At 32.8% G+C, this 21,688-nt stretch overlaps 1 protein-coding gene across 1 annotated transcript in view; it reads left to right on the top strand.

Moving 5' to 3' along the window:
* Positions 1-17,487, top strand: part of LOC149538087 (galactoside 2-alpha-L-fucosyltransferase-like) — a 42,786-nt gene extending 25,299 nt beyond the window's left edge. The window contains 1 exon segment of the mRNA XM_089802417.1: positions 17,330-17,487. Coding sequence (XP_089658543.1) covers positions 17,330-17,487 — 158 coding nt within the window.
* Positions 17,488-21,688: the final 4,201 nt, after the last annotated feature.

Raw genomic sequence — 21,688 nt, 5'->3', positions numbered from 1 at the left:
CCACACACAAATTTGGGTGTTTTGGCTATTGGGCCAAGCATGTCCTCACATGAGATGGTGTTTCCTTGTGTGGCTTAGTGTACTTTCACATGTGAAGAGGTGCTTCCTTGCACAAGATTGTCAATTTTTATTCTCTTGCATGAAGAACAAGGTGCCTCTCCACTACTCTTTGAGGAATACAACTTGGACTTTTGAGTACCCTTTAGGATTTCTTGTGGTTCCTTGGTTCGATAGTTCGAAGATATTGTGTTCTGATGTCATCTTTGTTTTTCATTCTTTAGTTGTGTGTGTCAGTTTGGTAGTGGCATTTGGACATTCGTTGGTTGCTCAGATTGTTAGTGAAGTCTTCCATTGTGATCTTTGGGATCCTTGTATGATGTTGTCATGTGCATTCATACTTGTAAAATAAAAATATATCTTGGCTTGAATTGAATCCTTGTTCCAAGGATCTCTGGGCAGGGCATTAAAAATAGACCCTAGAACTCATTAGCTATTTGGAAGTTTAGGAAAATGTAATATCTAGTTTCCTCATTTTTTTTACATAGCACAAATCTATTGGCAAGGTAGAAGCCTCTTTTAAATAAATTTTCCATGGTTAGAATCTTCTTATGTGTCACCACTCACCATAAGCAATTGATATTAGGCATCAACTTAGATGTCCAAACCATATTCCATTTAGGATTTGGTTCTGCCATTGTACCTTGAGATAAGAATGCAAATTTGATCGAGAAAGATCCCTAACTAGTATATTCCCAAATCCACATGTCCTTGGTGTTAGCAAAGAACAAGTTAGGGTACGAAAACATATCAAACACAACTTATGTATCCTCCTTTCTTATGTTAGGGATTCTTTTCATTTCCCTATGCTAATCTTAGATCCCCTTTAAATAAATTCAACTAGCCTTGTCCCCTTCACACAATAAGTAGTATACCACCTTCTCTCTCATTGTTCTCTTAAGCCAATCTATCATTCAATTGTATTTGAACTCATCTTTCAATTGTGTCTCCTCCCTCCATAATGATAGCTAAAGGAGAGTACCTCTACCATTTAATATAATTTTTCTACTCCCCTTTATGAGGATACCTTAGTCTTGTTGATAGATTTCATAAGGAGGAGCTACCATTAGTGTTGTTCTTTCTAGGAAAGTACTATTCTGGTAAAAGGGCAAATATTTAGCTTTACTTATAATGGACCATTCTTTCTTTCCTTCAATCAACTTCCAGCTAACCTTAGTTATAAAGACTTTATTCCTTTTTTGAATCTTCTAATACCAAGACCTCCCTGAGAAATAGGAGTGCAAAATTTCTCCCATCTAACCAACAACATTTTCCTTTTGTCCTTAGTACCTACCCACATGAAATTATATATATTATTTTTTCCAAATTATCTACAATCTTGTTAGGTGTGATAGCTATAGACATGAAAAATAAAGGGATACTTTGAAGGTATGGATTCAAGAGTTGTAACTTTCCTCTAAGAATTAGAAGTTTCCCCTTCAATCCAACAAGTTTTTTCAAGAATCTCTCCACAAGGTTGTATAAAAAGGAAATAGGAGGCTTGATAGGGGAAAAGGGAAGGCCCAAGTAAATGTAAATAATAGTGGATATGTCATAGTTAAGAATTAAAGATATCTAAACATGTATGTCTCTCCTAATATTAAAGAACAACAACTTACTTTTTTGAAGGTTAATGCTTTGTTCTGAAACTCTAGCATAATAATTTAGAAGGCATTTTCACCTTTCTAATTCACTTACAAGAGCTTCTCCAAATATAACCATGTCATAAAAAAATTATTGATGTGTTGAGGGAGGGAGTCTAAGAGAAACTTTGACCCATTTCAAAGCTTGACTAACATTCAATCTACAAAGGTTTCTCCCTAGACCTTCAACAACCAAGATAAAAAAATACAAAGACAAGGGGTCTCCTTATTTGAGATCAACCCCCAAAGAAAAGAAACGAGTAGGAGCCCCATTGATCAAAACAACATACTTTTTTTCTTTGACACAACTCATGATCATGTGTAAGAATTTTCCCTTAAAACCAAACTTTTCTTGAACTTCTTCCAAAAAAGTCCAACTTTAAGAGACATAGTAGTATTTCCTTTGGAATCCATAGAGTGGATTAATTGATGACTACATATATGATGTTCCTCTTAGAGACAAAGCCCTTTTGCTCTTGGGAGACTAACTTATCCAAAATAGGTTTAAGTTTGTTCACCATAACCTTAGAGATATTTTTATACTTATGGGTCTATAATCAACTAGGGAGTTAGGGTTATCCTTTTCGAGGATCAAGGAAATATAAGTATTGTTTAGATCATTGGTTGTCTTTTACATTCTAAAGAAATGGAAAATCACATTGAAGACATCATCTACCATAATCTCTGGACACTCTTGAAAGAATGTAGGGGGAAAGCCATTGGTCTTAGGTGATACAAAGGATTGAAAAGAGAAATGATCTCTTCTTACTTCCTCTTTTCTAACTCTAGCCATAAGATCAACATTTTCCTCCTCTGAGACCAACTATGGGATGCATTTGAGGAGGTTTCTAGGGTCATCAAGGTTATGGAGATTTCCCATGTTCATAAAGTAATTGATAGCTTCAATTTTTATATCCTCCTCCTCAGTGACCATTGTTCCATCCACCCTAGTTAAAGATCTGATCCTATTTCTATGCTAGTGTTTCAATGTTGTTTGGGGGGAAAACCTAGTATTTGTGTCTCCTTCAATAAGTCATTTTAGCCCCAACTAATATTATAATTGATGATGAAAAGATTGTTAGGTGATGATGCTATTAATCTATGTAAAATATTCATATTAGTTGTAATTATATTGTCATTAATGTCAAAGTCTTAATTGGCTAGACATAATGCTAACTCAAGAAAGTATGATATCATTTGATTGATGGAGAGGATTTGAAGAAAGTATGATAAAATAAGAGTTGATATATAAGGTATTCAATCAATACTTGAATATGTTGGAAAGTGATTTTTTTTGCAAGATCAAAGATGGAGAAAAATCTAGAAGGATATGAAGGAAATTGAAGAAGGATAAGGATGGACACAAAGTTCTATGTAAAGTTATATTTTCTATGTGTCTAAATTCATTGTATAAAGGAATCCTATTGTAAATCTAAGATTACTGATTATAATTAAGTGACAAAAGTTAGAAGGGTTTGGAAAAATTGAAAAAATTATTTGAGGAGAAAATGACATTTTTACATTGCTAGTTCAAAGTGGTTGATGATTTCATTGTGATGATGTTTGAGAGTTGATGAAGTTGAAGGAGATATAATATAATGATGTTTTGAAGAGTAAATTTTTTGAAGGAGAAGAAAGAAGTGTTGAGCCAAGTGAACTAAGCAGTACAAAGAGAAGAGAAGGAAAAAGGATTTTGTGGAAGACAAAATCAGCCGAGTGAGTAAAAGATATGGAATAAGAAAGAACACATATCTGAATGAGAAAAGGTAGTTTCTATTCTTAACATATACCTTTACACTGTTATTGTTTAACCATTGTATTAGAAAATCTTAGAAGCACCAAGTGGAGCTAACAAGTCTGTGAAATCCCATAAGGTAACATCAATTAGTGGTGTCTGTAAGTCCTTTAAATTAGGCCACTCTTTTTAGTCCTAGACAAGGAGTGATAAGTTCTAGATGTTCTTTTTTGTGAGATCCTCTAAAAAGGCCACTCTAACATTAACAAAGTAGTCTCCTAATAGAGATCACTTTAGAAGAGTAAATTTTTTGGGTTTCCAATCATAGGTGGTCTTCCCCTTAACAGGGTTTCCACATTAATTATTGGTGTCGAAATTGTGTGGATGTTATTTATGTTGCAAGTTGATTTACATGTTTTCATAGTTTACTACAATTCAATAATAACTAGGATATCACAATATAATAACTGGAAATTTACTAACAATTGGTAATGCAAGGAAAAACTTGATAACAATTTGGAAAGAAGTTGATGTATGGGTTAATTTTTATGTTAGAAATGTTTGTCAAGTTATTGGATGCATAAAGTTATTATTGTTAATATTTATGTTTCTTTGATGATGATGAAATGTTTGAAAGGACTATGAGATAATTGGAAATGGTTGATTCACTCCACCTTCCTAAGTTATTTGACAAATTGGTATCAAATGTCTGAGTTCTTGAAGGAAGAAGTTTAAAGGAACTTAAGAAAATAATCAAGATGCATAAAAGAGATTAGCCACAAAAGTTGAACATGAAGAACTTTTCCTCATGGAAAGACCAAATGAGATTGCATCTTTTAGGTATTGGAGATGATGTCACACATTGATTGGATAATGAATATGTCACCCCTTCTAGTCCTCTAACTATGGATCAAATGAATGAGAAGAGGAATAAAAATAATATGATAATTGATATTGCATATGCTCTCATTGATGTTCAATTTGATGATGTTAAGAATTATACCATTGCAAAGAAAATGTGGGATAAACTTAAGCTTTTTCATGGAGGGTATGAAAATATAAGAAAAGCTAGAGATGAAATCTTGAGAGGCAAGTATGATGACATAAGAATGAAAGGAGGTGAAATTGTTGCACAATATGAGAACCAAATCAAATATGTTGTGAGTGCAATAAGAGTTATAAGAGGTTCCATATTGGATTCTAAAATTGTAGGTAAAATATTGAAAAATCTTTTGCATGTTTATGCTATAGAGTTTTATGCTATTCAAGAAGTAAGAGAAATACTTGGAAATGATCTGACACTTGATGATCTAGTTGCTTGATTAATGCATTTGAGTTGAGCAGTTATGATAACAATATAGTTACAATTAGAAATTCTTATAGGTTTTCACTAACCATCATCAATCCAAAGAAAGAGAAGAAAACCAAAGAAAGTGAATCTAAAACTGAAGATGATTTACATGATATTGAAGCATCACTTGCAAGAAGGTCATCAAGAAGTAAAGGTAAATACAAAGGTAAACTACCCTTGATTTGTTTCAAATCTAATGAGGTTGATTACTTTGCTAATAAATATCCTAACCCAGTAAAATATGATAAAAATTACAAGAAAAACTACAAGTTCAAGAAGAACAAGGATTATAAAGACAAATGCAAGAAGTCATGCTACATTCCTAAAGAAAAGCATACTGAGACATGTTCTAACAATAACAAATAAATAGTTGAAATGGTCTAGGTTGCAATCAAGGAAGAGATAAATGGTGAAAGGTAGGAGAATGAAACTATCCTTATTTCACATATTATAAAGAATGACTCACAGATTATTGATAGTGGTTGTTCACATCATCTGACTGGTGATCTACGTAAGTTTAAAAAATTTAAAGAAATTGATGATGGTGGAATTGTTAACTTTGGTAGTAATGTTCCATACTCAGTGAAAGGTAAAGGATCATTAATGTTGAATGATAAGATTAGATGTGATGATGCATATTGGGTTCAAGGACTCGCATATAATATGTTGAGTGTTTCTTAGTTGAATAACTTAGGTTACAATATGGAATTTGAGAAAAGGAAGGTCACAATAACTTAGTTGCGTGATGAAGGCAATTTGATTGGAATAGGAGTACAAACCAAAGGCAACTTATTCCACCTTGATCCTATGGTTGAGACATGTTTATTTTCTAGAATTGAGGATGTGTAGTTATGGCATAAAAGGTTGTGTCATGTAAACTTTAAAAATATGGTAAAAATCAATAGAAAGAAAAGAGTAAGAGGCTTATTGAATATGCAAAAACCTAATAATGCTATGTGCAAAGAATCTTAGCTCAGTAAGATGAAAAAGTCTAGATTTTTTAGCAAGTCACACATTTCCAATGATATTATTGAATTAGTGCATATTAATTTATGCGGTCTAATTAGAATTGATAGCTACAATAGTGATAGATACTTTATATTTTTTGATGATTATTCAAGGATGATGATGGTAATGTTCATGAAAGTGACATCACATGCTTTTGATATGCTTAAATGGTACAAAGAAAGAGTTGTAAAGGAAAAAGGTAAATCACAAAAATGTTTAATATTGGATAGAGGTGGTCAATTTATGTCTTCTGAATTCACTAACTTTTATGCAAAGAATTTTATAATAGTTATCTGCACTAAGGAAACCATAATAGAATGGTACTTCTAAAAGGAGAAATAGATCTATCATGGATTGTACAATAACATTGATGATTGAGAAGGAGGTCTCTTAAAAATTCTAGAGAGAAGTAATTAGTACTTCTTTTTAGACACTCAGTCAAGCTCAATTGAAGAAAGGAATAAACAATACACCCTATGAGTTGTGACATGGTCATACACCAAATGTAAGCTATTTCAAAATATTTTGAAGTAGATGTTATATTCAAGAGGACTCTAGGAATGGTAAACTTGATGTTAAAGGAGATGAAGGTATATTACTAGGATAATCATCTAAGAGTAAGGCTTATAAATGTTTTAAAAAGGCTACTAACAAGATGATTGAAAGTGCAAATGTAAGATTTGATGAGTTTGCAGAGAAGAATGATCTAGAAAGAAAGAAGGAACCTAAAAGATTACAAGTTTTTATATATCTATGATGATACACAATAAACTCTACCTAAGTTAAAAAATAGGTCTACTGAGCATCAAACAGTAGTACTTGAACACTAGATAGTGGTTACTGAGATTTAGAAAGTTATATCTGAGTACCAGACAATAAAACCCAAGCAAGATGTTGAAATCTCACCAAGAAAAGAAAATACTAAGAATTAGAGAACTAAACGTGTATTAGCCAAACATGTGAGAAAGACCCATTAACCTAAACAAATAATTGGAGATAAATGTGCTAGAGTACAAAAAAGAAGAAAAATAAGAGAAGGTACATTTAAAATAGCTAATTTTTGTCCTAGATTAGTTAAACTCCATTGAATAATGAATTATGGATCAATGCTATGAATGAGCAGACTAATCAAATTGAGAAGAACAACACATGAACACTTGTATGGAGACCTACTGAAAGGAATGTAATTGGAACAAAGTAGATTTTCAAAAATAAATTCAATAAGAATGGAGAAGTGGTAAGAAAAAAAGCTAGATTGGTTTGTAAAGGTTATTCCCAAGAAGAAGGAAATGACTGCGGTGATACTTTTGGAATTGTTGTGAGATTGAAAGGAGTTAAAAATCTATTGTCTTATGTCATGTACAAGAAATTAAATGTATATCAAATAGATGTTAAATTTCCATTTTTGAATGGAATACTTGAAGAGGAAGTCTACATTGAACAACATGAAGGATTTGTTGAACCTAGAAAGAAAGACATGGTTTACAAGTTGAATAAAGCATTGCATGGACTGGAACAAGCTCCAAGAGCATGGTATGAAAGGTTACAATCTTATCTAATTAAGATAACATATCTATGCCACTCAATCCAAATATGTAAAGGAAATCTTGAAAATATTTGGGATGTATGACTCTAAACCAATTGGTACACTTATGGTGACTGGAGTGAAATTGTCAAAGGAAGACACTATTGATGAGATTGATCAAACACAATGAAAGAAGAAGTAACAAAGCTTATCACTATTTACTTTGATAACACAAGTGCTATAAATATTTCAAAAAACTTGGTGATACATGCAAAGAAAAAACATATTTCAATCAAGTATGATCACTTGAGGGAGAAAGTTCAAGAAAAGTAAGCAAGGCTTGAGTATGTAAAGTCCAAGGAAGAAATTGCTAATATATTTACCAAGCCATTTCCTAAGGATTCTTTTGAGTATCTAAGAGGTAAAATGGGGTACTTACCTATCTAAAATTCACCAGGTGAAGCTACATGTTGCATCAATTCACAGATGAACTGAAATATATTATGGAGTTGATGTAGAAGTGTTCAGACTTAAGGAGTATTTTATGAAGTTGTGAAGTAAACAGTGATAAATCTGATGCAATCTATACATGGCTTGGAAGGCTTCAAGGTGTGAAAGAGAAGTAGGAAGTGAAGAGTGAGTTTTCCTGAGTTTGTGGACAAAGCACCAAATGTGAGGCAGTTTACAGCAGGATTGTGATAGACTTGTGAGTGTGTAGACAAAGCGCCGAATGTGAGGCAGTTTACACTTAGATCTGCTATGGGTGTGAATTCACTAGTTACTGATGTGAATGAGGGTTTGTTGATGAAGAATTATGTTCAGTTTGTTTCTAGGAGTGAGCACGCTGATTGGATGGTTGAGATTCTGGTGTTTGATAGAGTGATGCATATGTGGAAGATTTGTGTGGTGGTTTTCTTGTCTCTGTTGAGGTGGAAACCTTTGGTGAAGATGAAGATGGTGGTAGATATTTCTTTTGGCATCAAAGTGTGGGACACACTTTTCTATTTACAGGGGGAGTCTGATGCAGGAGCATCTTGCATGGAAAAAAAAAATTTGAAAAAAAAAAATTGGAAAAGAAAAAAAAAGAAAAAAAAAAATTGTGGAGGAGAGAGAAAGTGACAAAAATTAGAGGAGAAATAATGAAAAAATAAAAAAAGGGAAAAAGGAGAAAAGAAAGGAAAATGTGATTTCTATTTTCGAGGTGCATAGGTGGCATAATAGAAAAAAAAATAAAAATAAATGGTTGTCATTCCATTTATCGAGGTGTGTGGGTAGAATTCTAGAAAGTTATGAATATTGTAGAAAGTTTTGGAAGTTGTAGAAGGTTGTGGAAGTTGTAGAAGGTTGTGGAGGAATTCTAGAAGGTTGTGGATAAGTCAAGAATGGGGTGGTAAGTGCCTATTTAAGCAAGGCATATGAGCATTTCTAAATCAAGCTCAAAGAGAAGCTCAAGGGGAAGCTTGAGGAGTAGAAGCTCGAGGAGAAGCTCGAGGAGGAGAAGCTCGAGAAGGAGAAACTTGAGAAGTGGAAGCTTTGGAAGGAAAAGCTTGAATGTGTGAAAGTTGGAAGGTGTGAAAGAGAAAGAGGAGAAAGTGAAGAGTGAGTTTTCTTGAGTGTGTAAACAGAGCGCGAATGTGAGGCAGTTTACACTTGGATCTTGGATAGAGCTTGTGAGAAGAGCTAGTGGCTGTGGTTTAGAAACAAGGAGATTGCTTGGTGGCTTGCGAGCACAAGTTGAGATCTCAGAGGTTCCTACCAGAGTGTGGATCTGGACTAGCTTAGGCTTGGATTGGATCATGAGAGATTTTGGAGAAATGTTATTGTAATTGCTATTGGATTTTCAAGTATAAAATAAAATTGTCTTCAAATTTTTGCATTCTTGGTTGTGATTTGGTAAGGGTGGTGTGGCCCTTCGTCAAGTTGTGAAGTAAACTGTGATAAATCTAATGCAATCTATACATGCAAGGTACAAAGGTAACTAAAATATTTTATATAAGTTTCACATTGAAATTTATAATGACATATGGCATTGTTGTCAAAGTGGGAGAAGAGTAACAAAGGGGAGAATAACCTAGAAAGAGGGAGAAGTGTAATTAAAGTAGATAATATATTGAAAGGGGGAGAATATGTTGAATATAGAGAATAACTAGATGGAGAGAAGATATTGAATAGAGAAGTATACAAAAGACCAAACTTGAAACAAGAGATCATAATCAAAGGGGAAGTAATGTTGAAGTTTTGTTGTTGCTAAATATATAGATTGAGTATCAGTTTGAAGAACTAGAATTGCAAAGTTGTATTGTTGACAATACATACATTTGATTATCTTATGTAATGTCTTGTAATATACAGACCTATGAACTATGTGTTTCCATTAATGCCAAGGGGGGATATTTTTAGCTTCAACTACTATTGTAATTGATGATGAGAAGATTGTTAGGTGATGATGCTATTAATGTATGTGAAAGAGTTACATCAATTGTTATATTGTCATTGATGTCAAAGTCTTAATTGATTAGAGATTATGTTGACTTAGGAAAGTACTATATCATTTTATTGATGAAGATGATTTGAAGAAATTATGATGAAGTCAGAGTTGATATGCAAAGTATTTAATGGATACTTGAATGAGCTAGACAATGATTATGTAATATTGATAAGTAGGAGATGATTTTCACAGCTAGTCAAATTGTGATGTGAATATTAGGATTTAACTATGTGATTTTGGGTCAAACTCGATGACCCATGTTTCATGAGTAGTGATTCAACATGAATCCATCTCTCATGAAAATAAATGGAACACTTAGCACTCATTGGATCTAGGTGGGGTTATAAGCTTTGGGTTTAACTATGGAGGAAACTTCGTAGTTAAGCGCGCTAAGGCTAGAGTAGTACTAGGATGGGTGACCTCCCGGGAAGTCTCGGTGCTTCACCCCAGTGAGCATCACCTAGATCCAATGAGTGCTAAGTGTTCCATTTATTCTCATGAGAGATGGATTCATGTTGAATCACTACTCATGAAACATGGGTCATCGAGTTTGACTCAAAATCACACAGTTAAATTCTGATATTCACATCACAATATGTAATATTGGTTTGATTATTTTACAATCATGTATTGTTAAGAAGAATTAAAGTTCACAAGTGTAACTGAGTCACAAGGGTTAATGAAGGGAGACTATATTCACTGAGTGATTATAGTATTCCTCAAGAAATTGCAAAGAGGGAGAAAGAAGAAAGTGTTGCCTGAGAAAGTTAGTATTATATGAGTTATATATTGTCCAAGTTAATGAAATGTTTATCAAGTGATAACTAGATGAAAAAGATTGAGAAATTAGAATTTGAGGTCAGCACTTGATGGAAATTTAGAAAGTTCAAAAAGTCTATTACGAGAGTCAAAGTTTGTTGCAAGATCAATGATGGAAAAAAATCAAGAAAGATCTGACAAAGAAAATTAAAGAAGAATAAGGATGGACACAAAGTTCTATCTAAAGTTATATTTTCTATGTGTCTAAATTAATTGTATGAAGGAATTATATTGTAAACCTAAGATCAATGGTTTTGATTAAGTGGAAAAAGATAGAAGGATCAAGAAACATTGATAAATATATTTAAGGAGGAGAAAATGAGAATTTTAGGTTATTGGTTCAAAGTGGCTAATAATTTCATTGGGGTGTTTTTTAAGAGTTCATGAAGCTAAAAGAGATGTGATATAATGATGGTATGGAGAGAAAAGTTGTTGAAGGAGAATAAAGAAGTGTTGAGCCAAGTGAACTGAGTAGAGTAGAGAGAAGTGAAGGAAAAAGGAGTATGTGGAAGAAAAAATCAAATGAGTGAGTAAAAGATAGAGAAAGAGAAAGAGCATAGATTAGAATGAGAAAAGGTAGTTTCTATTCTTAACAAATCACTTTACACTATTACTTTATAACCATTATAGCAAAAAACATTAGAATCATTGAGTGGATCTAATAAGTATGTAAAATCCTATATGGTCACATCAATTAGTGGTGCTTGTAAGTCCTTTAAATTAGGAAACTCTTTTTAGTCCTAGATAGTGAGTGATAAGATCTAGATGATCTTTGGTGGAATCCTCTAACAAGGTCACTTAAACAAAGTGTATGTAACTTTTGATAAGGTTGTCCCCTAACAGAGATCACTTCAGAAGAGTGAAATTTTTGGGTTGCCTATCCCAAGTGGTTTTTCCATTAATAGGGTTTCCTCATTAAATATTGGTGTCAAAATCTTGTGAATCTTATTTGTGTTGCAAGTTTATTTTTATGTTTTTATACTTTACTACAGCTCAGTAATAACTAAGATATCACTAGGTAATAGCTAGAAATTTACTAACAATCGGTCACATAAGGAACTATTTAATAACAATTTATGTTTTATTTTGGAAATGTCTATCGAGTGATTGGATGGATAAAGCTATTGTTGTTAATATTTATGGTGCTTTGTTTTCTAGATGTACCAATTGAATCAATAATTACTTGAACAAATTTAGATACTATCATTTTGTAGCTCGGTGTCTACAATCAACTTTTAGTAATGTCAACTAGTTGGCCACTATCCTAAATATAATAGAACTATTTAATGTAAATATTAATGAATAAAATAACATAAATAACATCCACACAAGTTTGATGCTAGGATTTAACATGGAATCCCAATTTGAAAAAAAACCACCAACAACATGTAACTAATTTTCACTCTTTTGAAGTAAGCTTCGCTAGGAGCCAACCTCGTTGAAGATTACAAAACAAACTATTAAACATGACCTTGTTAAAGTATTTAATCATGTTATTAGGAGTGTCCTTATTAGAGGACTTTAGAGCATTCTATTAGAATGTTACCCTATTAGAGGATTTACATATGACTATTAGGTCAACCTTGATTGAAGGATTTCAAATAATGTTTAAAATGGTTAGAAAGTAATAATAGGTTTTGATCTATTAAGTAGTACTCAATTTGCATGTATCAATCTTAGTTTGGCTCATAAATATTGATTCACTATCTGGCCTCCATTTTCATCTTAGTCTTTGATTAGCTTGGAAATCCTTCAAGAAATCACTCTTCACCTCTTTATCTCTCATCCTTCTACTTAGATTCACCAATCAATAACATCAACAACTACTCCAATTCTTTGTAACTCTTTCACATGTGCACACACCCTACACACTCTCTCTCTTCTATAAGTCAAGCCCTTGTACCTCCTTAAATAGGTAATTCTGATATTTTTCCACTTAAACATCATCGTAGATCTTGGCATTTATGATTAGATCCATCACATACAATGTATTTGATTGTCATCTAGTTTATCATCTTCTTTTCTAGAAACTTCTCTTGGAATCCATTCCTTAGTTTGTTTACTTAATCCTCTCTTGGTATTAAATGACCCAACTCATTGATCCTTATCTTCAACATGCTTTACATATTCCAAGAAATCAACTTAATCAGTTTGAAGTTACAATTTCTCATAAATTGTTAAAATATTATTCCTTGCTCAACAATGTGTTTTGACACTCGGTCATCATTGGGTTACTTGGTCACTACTAAATTTATTTCTTGACACATACACTATCACTCGATTGATACTAATGCTCATTAAACACTAATTCTTCTCAGCTTGTTCTGGTGCTTGGTCAATACTAGCATCACTCACCATGTAATTCAAATTCTTTTATCTTCTTCTCTGTTGCTCGGTCATGCCTATGCATTTGAACTATTTGTGATCAAACTTTCAAGAGTTGAGCATTACTGTCTTCTCCTTTTGCAACATGATTCAAAAAATAAATTTTTCTTGTCAAAATCCTACTAATCAAGTGTCCATTTATAGTTTCTTATTCATAAGTCAACCTTTTCTCTAGATACTTTTATTATGAACAACTTCAAATCCTCTTCATCAATTAAATAAATATGATACTTAGATCAGATAGAAAACTATCTCACCAATAGGTTTGACATCAATAATAGCATAACAATTGTTCCAACTATAGTGTCCAACAATCTCCCTCTTTGGCATTGATGACAACACCTCAAGTTACCATTGATGGCACATACACTATCACTCGATCAATATTGTTTTTTAGTTAACACTAATTCTACTTGGCTTGTTTTGGTACTCAATCAACACTAGCATCACTTTCCATGTACTTCAAATTCTTTTATTGTCTTCTCTATTTCTCAGTCAAGCCTATGCATTTGAACTATTTGTGATCACACCTTCAAGACTTGAGCATTACTGTCCTCTCCTTTTGCAAAATGATTTAAAAATCAATTTATCTTGTCAAATTCCTACAAATCAAGCATCCATTTATAGTTTCTTCTTCATAATTCAACATTTTCTCTATATACTTTTGTTATGAACAACTTCAAAAAATACTGTTCATCAATTAAATAGATATGACACTCAGATCATATACAAAATTGTCTCATCAATAGGTTTGAAATCAATGAAAAAATAACAATTACAAGTTCCAATTGTAGTTTCCAACAATGTTTGAAGGGGCTATGAGACAAGTTGACATAACTAATCCAACCATCCCCTCCTAGTTATCTAACAAGCAATTGGACCCTTGATTTTTTTCCCAAAAAACTCTTCATATGTTGAAAGATTCAACCATTGTTCCCTTAGGTTCCTTTCAGTTTTTCCCAACTTCTCATCCTCATAATTTATTTCCATATGGTTTTGAAATCTCTCAATCCTATTCTCTAAATCTCTTTTTCTTTCAAAAATGTTTCCAAAAGAATTCTTATTCCATCCGTTAACCTTAACTTTGATATCTCTTAATTTGTACACATATTAATCATTGGGGAGTTCATCACCAAATCTTTCAACCATTTATGAATGAGATCCCTAAGGCCATTATGCAATAACCACATATTCACAAATCTGAAGAGGGAATCCACTCTTTTACCAGTGGACCATTCCAAAAAAATGACATCATAATAAAATCTAGATCTAGTTTTAGCTGAGAAATGAAAATCATCCAGGTTATTCTAGTTAGAAGAAATGGTAAATCTATCAAGTCTCACTTGTATCAATCTATTGCCATGTCTCCTGTTAGTCAAAGTGAAGTTATAACCTTTCAGATCTAGATCAATAAACCCATAATTAATTGAAAACTCTCCAAGATCTATCATACCATCTCAATAGTCTTTATTTCCTCCCACCTTCTTTGAATGGTAAAGGGGAGAATTAAAGCCTCCAGCTGAAATCCGTTTAGTATTGTAGCCGAAACTCATCTAGTTGGATAAATTAGACTAGAATTATTTTCTCCCACTCTTTTTGCTAGGGGCATAAATGTTAACCAAGCTCTAGGACTAGCCATATATAATTTCATGACAAGAAATAATGGTGGAGTTAGGAGAAGAATGAAGTAGAGTACCTAAATTTTTATCTTGTTCCACATGATAACTAGACCTCCCAAAGCCCTAGAGAATCCACCAAAATTATATCCATCATTGGCTACACTAAGGTAGCCATTTTGTCAAAACCCTCTTGATGCATCTTTGTTTCTTGAATCAATATCATATCCACCTTTGTCTCTTGAAGAGTGCACTTTAAAATATAATTTTCATCGAGCTATTAAGATCTCTAAAATTCCATGATAAGACTTTCATTAGAAATAAATAAAAAAAGTGGGGACCTGAAAAATCAGGTTCAAAAATAAATTAATCATTTTTATCCCTTTGTCCCACCTTTCTCTTTGTGGGACCCTTCTTTGTTTTGCTTCCCCTTTATTTTTTATTTTTTACCTAGGTGTTTTGAGGTTGACATCTATTTACCTCTTTGATAACTTTTAAATCTCCGCCTTAGTCTAGAGCTCTTTTCTTTTTTATTATTCTTTCTGTCTTCTATGTCTCAGTTGAGTTCTTCAAAAAATTTCTCATTATGGTCTTGTTCCTTATAGGAAGAAGGAATAGACAAGAGGTTCAAAGCATTGAGCTAATCCCTAGATCTAAAAGTACTTGCGTCTTCTAGATCATTAGGGGAAGAGAGGGGAGTTAAGAGAACTAAGAAGCCTAAAAGGTGATTAGGGCTGGAAGAAGAAGAGCGACTTAAAGAACCCATGTTAGTAGAGTTAAGGATAATTGGGGCCTAGCGTACAACTTCATCCAGAATCTTCTACTGAGTAGAGTTTAGGAGAGGACTATACTACTTTAGTGCAAGGGATGAGGTGGGTTGACTTAGAGGACATTTAGGAGAAATAACATGGGGACCTCCAAGAGGGAGGGGATTAGGGGATGCTAAGCTCTTCTTCCTGCCAGCCTAGGGCGCTTTACACAAAACATCTCCACTTTTTCATACTCCAGTGACTAGAAGAAGTAACCAAGTTTAGATTCCAACATAACCACCATTGGAAGCTCCTTGTTCACCTTAACACTAATGAAAATTTTAGCAAAGAGGAGTCTACACTTTGATTGAGTGACCTTATCCACTAATAGGAGAGTACCAAATGACTTTGTAATACCTCTGAATACTTAATCGTTCCAAAATTCCAAAGGGAGACCAGGGAGGTGAACCCAAGTTGAGGACTCCACTCCAAGGTCCACCACTAGGTCAAGTTTAGGGTTCCATTTGCAGATCATAGGAAAAGTATTTTTAGCATTAGAACCTAGGGACCATGACCGATTAGAAAGAATAGACATGATATCCTCCTAATTATAGAATGAGAAACATACCATTAACTAGAGCATTAATTTTGACACTTCCTTTTAGAGACCAAGTAGAGGTAGCCCACTTCCTGAGAAGTTCAATGGAAGGTCTAAAGAGAAGGAAGTGGACAACCTAAGTTCTTGTTTTTTAGTCATTTTCTCTAGGATCACATTAGGGATGTTAAAAGTGTTCCCTTTAACTGAGTACAATTCTTTGGAAGCCAAGGGAACAATAGATTTAGTAGTTGAACTAGCTATTTAGAAGAAAATGAGATACCATTATGGATGGAGGTTGCAAGGAGGCTACCATTGAAAAGTGTTGTCTCATCAAGTTCCCTTCAAAAATAACATTGGGAGGGGCAAGGGGATGGTTCTTGAGATGGGTTACCACGCTAATGGGAGCCTTGAGAGACCTAGATTGGATCTTGGGGGCCACTGTGGGGTAAGATTACATTGTAGGGGGTTGGGGAAGGAGGGCTCCCACTAGACAACCCATGACCAGATTTGAGAGCAAGGAAGGGAAGGCACAAAGCCAAAGGCAAGAGGATTGCAATGAGAAGTTGCAAAGAAGGAAAAAGTAAATAAATATTGTTACTAATATTATTATTACAATATCATAAAGAAAAATATATATTCTTATTGCTATTATTATAGTATTATAGAGATGGGTTTTGTTGCTACTTGTGTAAATTAGATAATAAGATTAAGATGAAAATAAATTTGAATTTTATTTATATTTCATAGAGTTATATTTAAATATTTAAATATTTAAAATAGATTTATTATTTAGCACTCTCATATTAAATGGTACAATTGTGTACTTTCCTAATATATTAATACTATTAATAAAATGTAAAAACATAAAGATATTAAAACTAGAAGTCAAGTATTAAATATATATGAAAATTAAAAGCCAAGTATTAAATAGCTTTATGTAAAATTAAGACAACTTTGTTTTCTTAATTCAGTTTGTTTAAAATCTATATAATAAAATCAACATAAAAAAAAATAATATTTAATTTTCAAATAAAATTATAATACATACATACATAGACACATTTTTTACCATCTAATATAAATTTAATCTGACATTAAAATTTAATTGTATATTCCCCAACATTAATGAAAGTTTGCTAATGTAGTAAATAATAAAAATAAACAACTAAAATGACCACCCTTAAACCTCACACATATCATATATATACCATGATCATCTTACATGATAATAGAGATTTCTCTGTTCCATGTGGTCGTAGCGAGTTGCTTAACTTGCAGATCTCCATGTATATTCACAACAAGCTTCTAAAATCGCACATTTCCATGATGTATAAACAATGTATATCTATGAGCAGATGAAAGCATGTTTGAAGTATCTTGCTTTCAGTACGGAGGAACAATGGATGCCGAGATGACAGATGATTATTTAGCAAACTACGGGCTTCTGGTTATCCTACCCTTAAATATCGATAAGACATTCCCAGCGTGCATCGTAGTTGGCAAGCCAATATGAGAGAAATCAGGGTAGTTGAAGAAGAAGATGAGGATATATTTAAGGTGGAATTGGGAGAAGATGATGACAGATTTCTCAATAGGGTTTTCATGGCAAGGGATGAAAGAATTGGGCATTCAGTGAACTTTGGGCCTTCCTGTATTGTGCCCTTGGATGTTTTTGAAAACATGGGTAGAAGGGAAACATATGAAGGAAGGCTTTTATTTCAAAGAGAGGATCAAGATCAAGATCAAGAAGAAGTGAGGCTGGATATGGGCCAAGAAGGTGCAAGTTTTTTCAGGAAGCTTTTGGCTAGGGATGAATAATTAGGGCACTCTTTTGAAGATCAGGACGGGAGATATCTAAGGGTGGTAGTTCCTTTTAGTTGGGAAAGTAAGCCAGGGACTTGTAGGAATAATGTTGGTGCCAAGAATGATTCATTACGGTCTAGGGTTTTACTCCCACCTCCTCCATTTCATGCTAGAGCTCATTTTGAGACCAATTTGCCAAGTGGGTCTTCTACTTCTAGGAAGAAAAAGAGTCTATTGTATAAGATAAATAACAATTTATTAGGAAGGAAAGTTAATGAGAAAAACAAGCGTGTGGTATGTGAAACATCTAGAAGGGTAAGTAATTTTATCATGCCAGCTCGGAGGAGTATAAGTGAGGCATCTCATTCCATTGGTAAATTCATTATGCCTCGAAAGAGTATATAAGGGATTTTTTTGTAATGGCAATTGGTGAAGATCCCTTTGGTTTACATTAGATGAAATGCTGCTTCAAATGTTCTATACAAATTTCTCAATATCCTGTGGTTCTTGTGAGATTCATTTCCTCTTTTTAGGTCAAGGAACTCAAATCTCAGAATGTAGAAGATATAATAATAAAAGATTGGGAGTTTCTCATCTGAGGTCTTTTTAGATTTTGTGGGTTACGACATGGATTTATATTAGCTTGGAGTTCTGAGGTTTGACTGTAGATTTACATATCAAATAAGATTGTAGAAATTTAATGTTTCAATGAATTGTTATTAAGTCTAAACCAATTAGTTCACCATTCATGTGACTTAAGATGTTTATCTGGATAGCAGTTTCAACCCCAACACAACAAAATTGGGGCAGTTGTGCTTGAAACAGAAAACTTGTGCCAGCATTACACTATCAAATATTTCTGCAGGCAAAATGGACTTAAAAGGATTTGTATAATTTGAATTTGATATGTCAAACTATGGTTTTTATCTATCTGATTTATGCACAGCAATATTAAAAGGAAGTCCACACAGAGTGTAAATTATTCCATGCCCAAGAGATACAAAATGGATTTTCAATATATCATTTTCTAACTTTGTATCTGATTTTGTATTTGAGGTAGAACGATTTGAGAATAGAAATACATATTGGGAATAGGAATGGCTATTTCAATAACAGTTATTTTTTGGAATGGGTATAACCTCATTTGTATTCCTATTCCCTATTCCAAATTAGCCAACCAAACGGAATATAGAAAATGTATTCCAAATCTTCTATTCCTATTCCAGAAACCAAACAAGACTATTATTATTTTTAAATATCAAATGATTCAACAGCCAAAAGATCACAATTATCCATATTTTAATGATCAAATAATTCTTTTATATTATAAAATTGAAAATTAACTATCTTAGCTTTTATAATTTGTAACATAGATTTATATTAGCTTAAGTTTTTTGGATTTGATTGTAGATGGAAAAATACTTAATCATCAAATTCTAATTTAAAAACAAAAAAATATCTGATGACTTTTAAAAAATATTTGATGAACTTATATTTTAAGCTAATTGATTATAATTCACCATTCATCTGTCTAAAGAAGTTAACTGCAATGCATTTTATTTGGGCAACATTTTCTACCCAACACAAGAAAACTGGGGTAATTGTGCTTGAGACAAAAAAAACTTGTGCATTGTCAAAGATTTCTACAGGCGAGGGCAACTTGCTTTGCATAATTTGAATTGAACATACCAATCTGTGGTTCTATCGGCTTAAATACAGTGACTTGCTTGACAAAATGGTCAAACAATATGGCAGTGCGCAGGCCAAAAATGATGGAATGCATTCAAGGCGTTCCAAATTGTTGATTAAATATCTCAGCAGATCTTGTCTCCTCGAATGTCTAATCACAAGGGGTATTAATGGACTCTCAATAAAATAAAATATCAGGAATAAAATGTCCTCATCCTGAATCGACTGGAAAATAGGCTTGCTAAAATACTTTATAAATTTCAAGCGAGAGATTAATAAAGGGACGTAAATAGAGAATTTGAATTTCTTAGATGATTAGAGTCTCAGGAATCTCAATTTTTGAGGGATTCTGTGAAATAATAATGTGCATGATTTCCTCATTTTTTATCTGTGTTCGGTACTCATCATTTATCTACTTATTCACTATATTTGTAAGGTTTTATGAATTCTTTTCTGGTATAGAATCCCAACTAATGATTGTGATCAACATATTCTGAAATGGCTCCTTTATTTACATTATTCATTGGATTGAATTGTACGATTTATATAAATTGGTGGTATGCTGTCCCACATTTCAGATTGCTGAAAATTACAAATCTTGAGTATGTTTTCTTTCCTCACAATTCTCTTTAATGGGTGTGAGTTATTTAATCATCATAATGTTTATTTTCATATTCTATAATTAAAATAATCTATATATTAATCTTTTCCTATTGGCTGAGGAACATGTTCTGATATTACTGTAATGTCTCCTACATTAAGACGTTCTTTTAATTGCAATGTTCGATTATATTATGATCTCCTTTGCCAATTTAATTCTTTTAATATTCTAATAAATCTTATTTCTAGAAGTGATTGGTTTATGTTAGTTTAGGTAGCTTGGATAGTTGTTCGTCTATACGTGATTAATTAGCAAATATTTGTTAATTAATTGACTGCTAGAAGCAACTAGTAACCTATTGGTTAGGTTGTTATCAAGAAGCAACTAGAAATTTCTTGTTTAGGTTGTTATCAAGAAACAACTAGAAACTTCGTAGTTAGGTTGTCTTGATCAAGAATCAAGGGAGACATTTGGTGAATAGAGGAACACAAGGAGTTGTAGAAGTATTTGCAGTGTTAGCAAATGAGTTCACAGTGATAGCAAACAGTCTTGTAGTGTTAGCAAGGGTGCAGTGATATCATTGAGAATATCAGTGGAAGAAATCGTGAGGTTGTCTAAATTCTGCCCGTGAGAGGCAATGAATTTTGTATCTCTTGATTTGTTGAAGTTAATATATTTTCCATCTATAGGAATTGGTTTTCCCTAAGGGGTTTTTTCAGGGGCAATTTGTCCAAAAATATTGTGTAATGATCCCAACCAATTATAACTTTGTGAAACACTTTGTAAGCAAGCTCTGATACCACTGTAATGGGCATCCTAGTAATGCCCATGAACTGAACCAACAGCTGATAAAGATTCTAATATTTTTGCATAGATTTTTGAACCATATAACATGAACAAGAAGGAATTTATGCGAGTTGAAGATTGAACCACTGCTGAAATAATATTAGTTTTCAAACTAATAAAATTAAATACATAGAAAACTCACTAATTACTCTAGCATCATGAAACCATATACATAACAAATTCTTCAACTCACTAATTACACCCAATCTGCCTGTAGCTAGAAATGCATCCAGGCTGTCTATTAATGAGTTGATAGTAATAAATTTCAAAGGCCAAACTCCAAGGGAATGATGTCTAGAATGTCACAAGAGAGGATAGACCTGCTCTAATGCCAAGAACAAATCTATTACTCACACATCCAAGTTCTTATCAAATGCAATTCACAATAATTCGATGCTAAACAATAAAGCTCACACCTCTATTTATACTTTTCCTTCACCCTTATAGAAGGAAATAAAATATTAATTAGTTGTATTAACTATAAGCTTCCCCGTCCAATAATTAATACACTCTCTAGAAACTCCTCCCTTGCAATACAATAATTAATTGTGCTTCTAAAAAATTAAATTACTAGAGGCTTCCTCTTTTCCAATAATTAATGCACTATCTAACTTGAAATACAATAATTAATTCAATTAATTAAATATAAAGTCACCTTTCAATTTAAATTTATTTAATGACTTTATAAGAAATCAATTTAATCAATTTCTTATTTCTCCACTTAGCCTTTGGAGAACGTAAAGTTTAAGAACTCTACTAAGTTGCTGAAAAAATG

The sequence above is a fragment of the Cupressus sempervirens genome, chromosome 9 (genome assembly GCF_028749045.1).
Source record: "Cupressus sempervirens isolate cs-2001-9-10 chromosome 9, ASM2874904v1, whole genome shotgun sequence".
Lineage (NCBI taxonomy): Eukaryota > Viridiplantae > Streptophyta > Pinopsida > Cupressales > Cupressaceae > Cupressus > Cupressus sempervirens.
The sequence above is the reverse complement of the archived record's forward strand: the minus strand, read 5'-3'. Positions and strand labels throughout refer to the sequence as shown.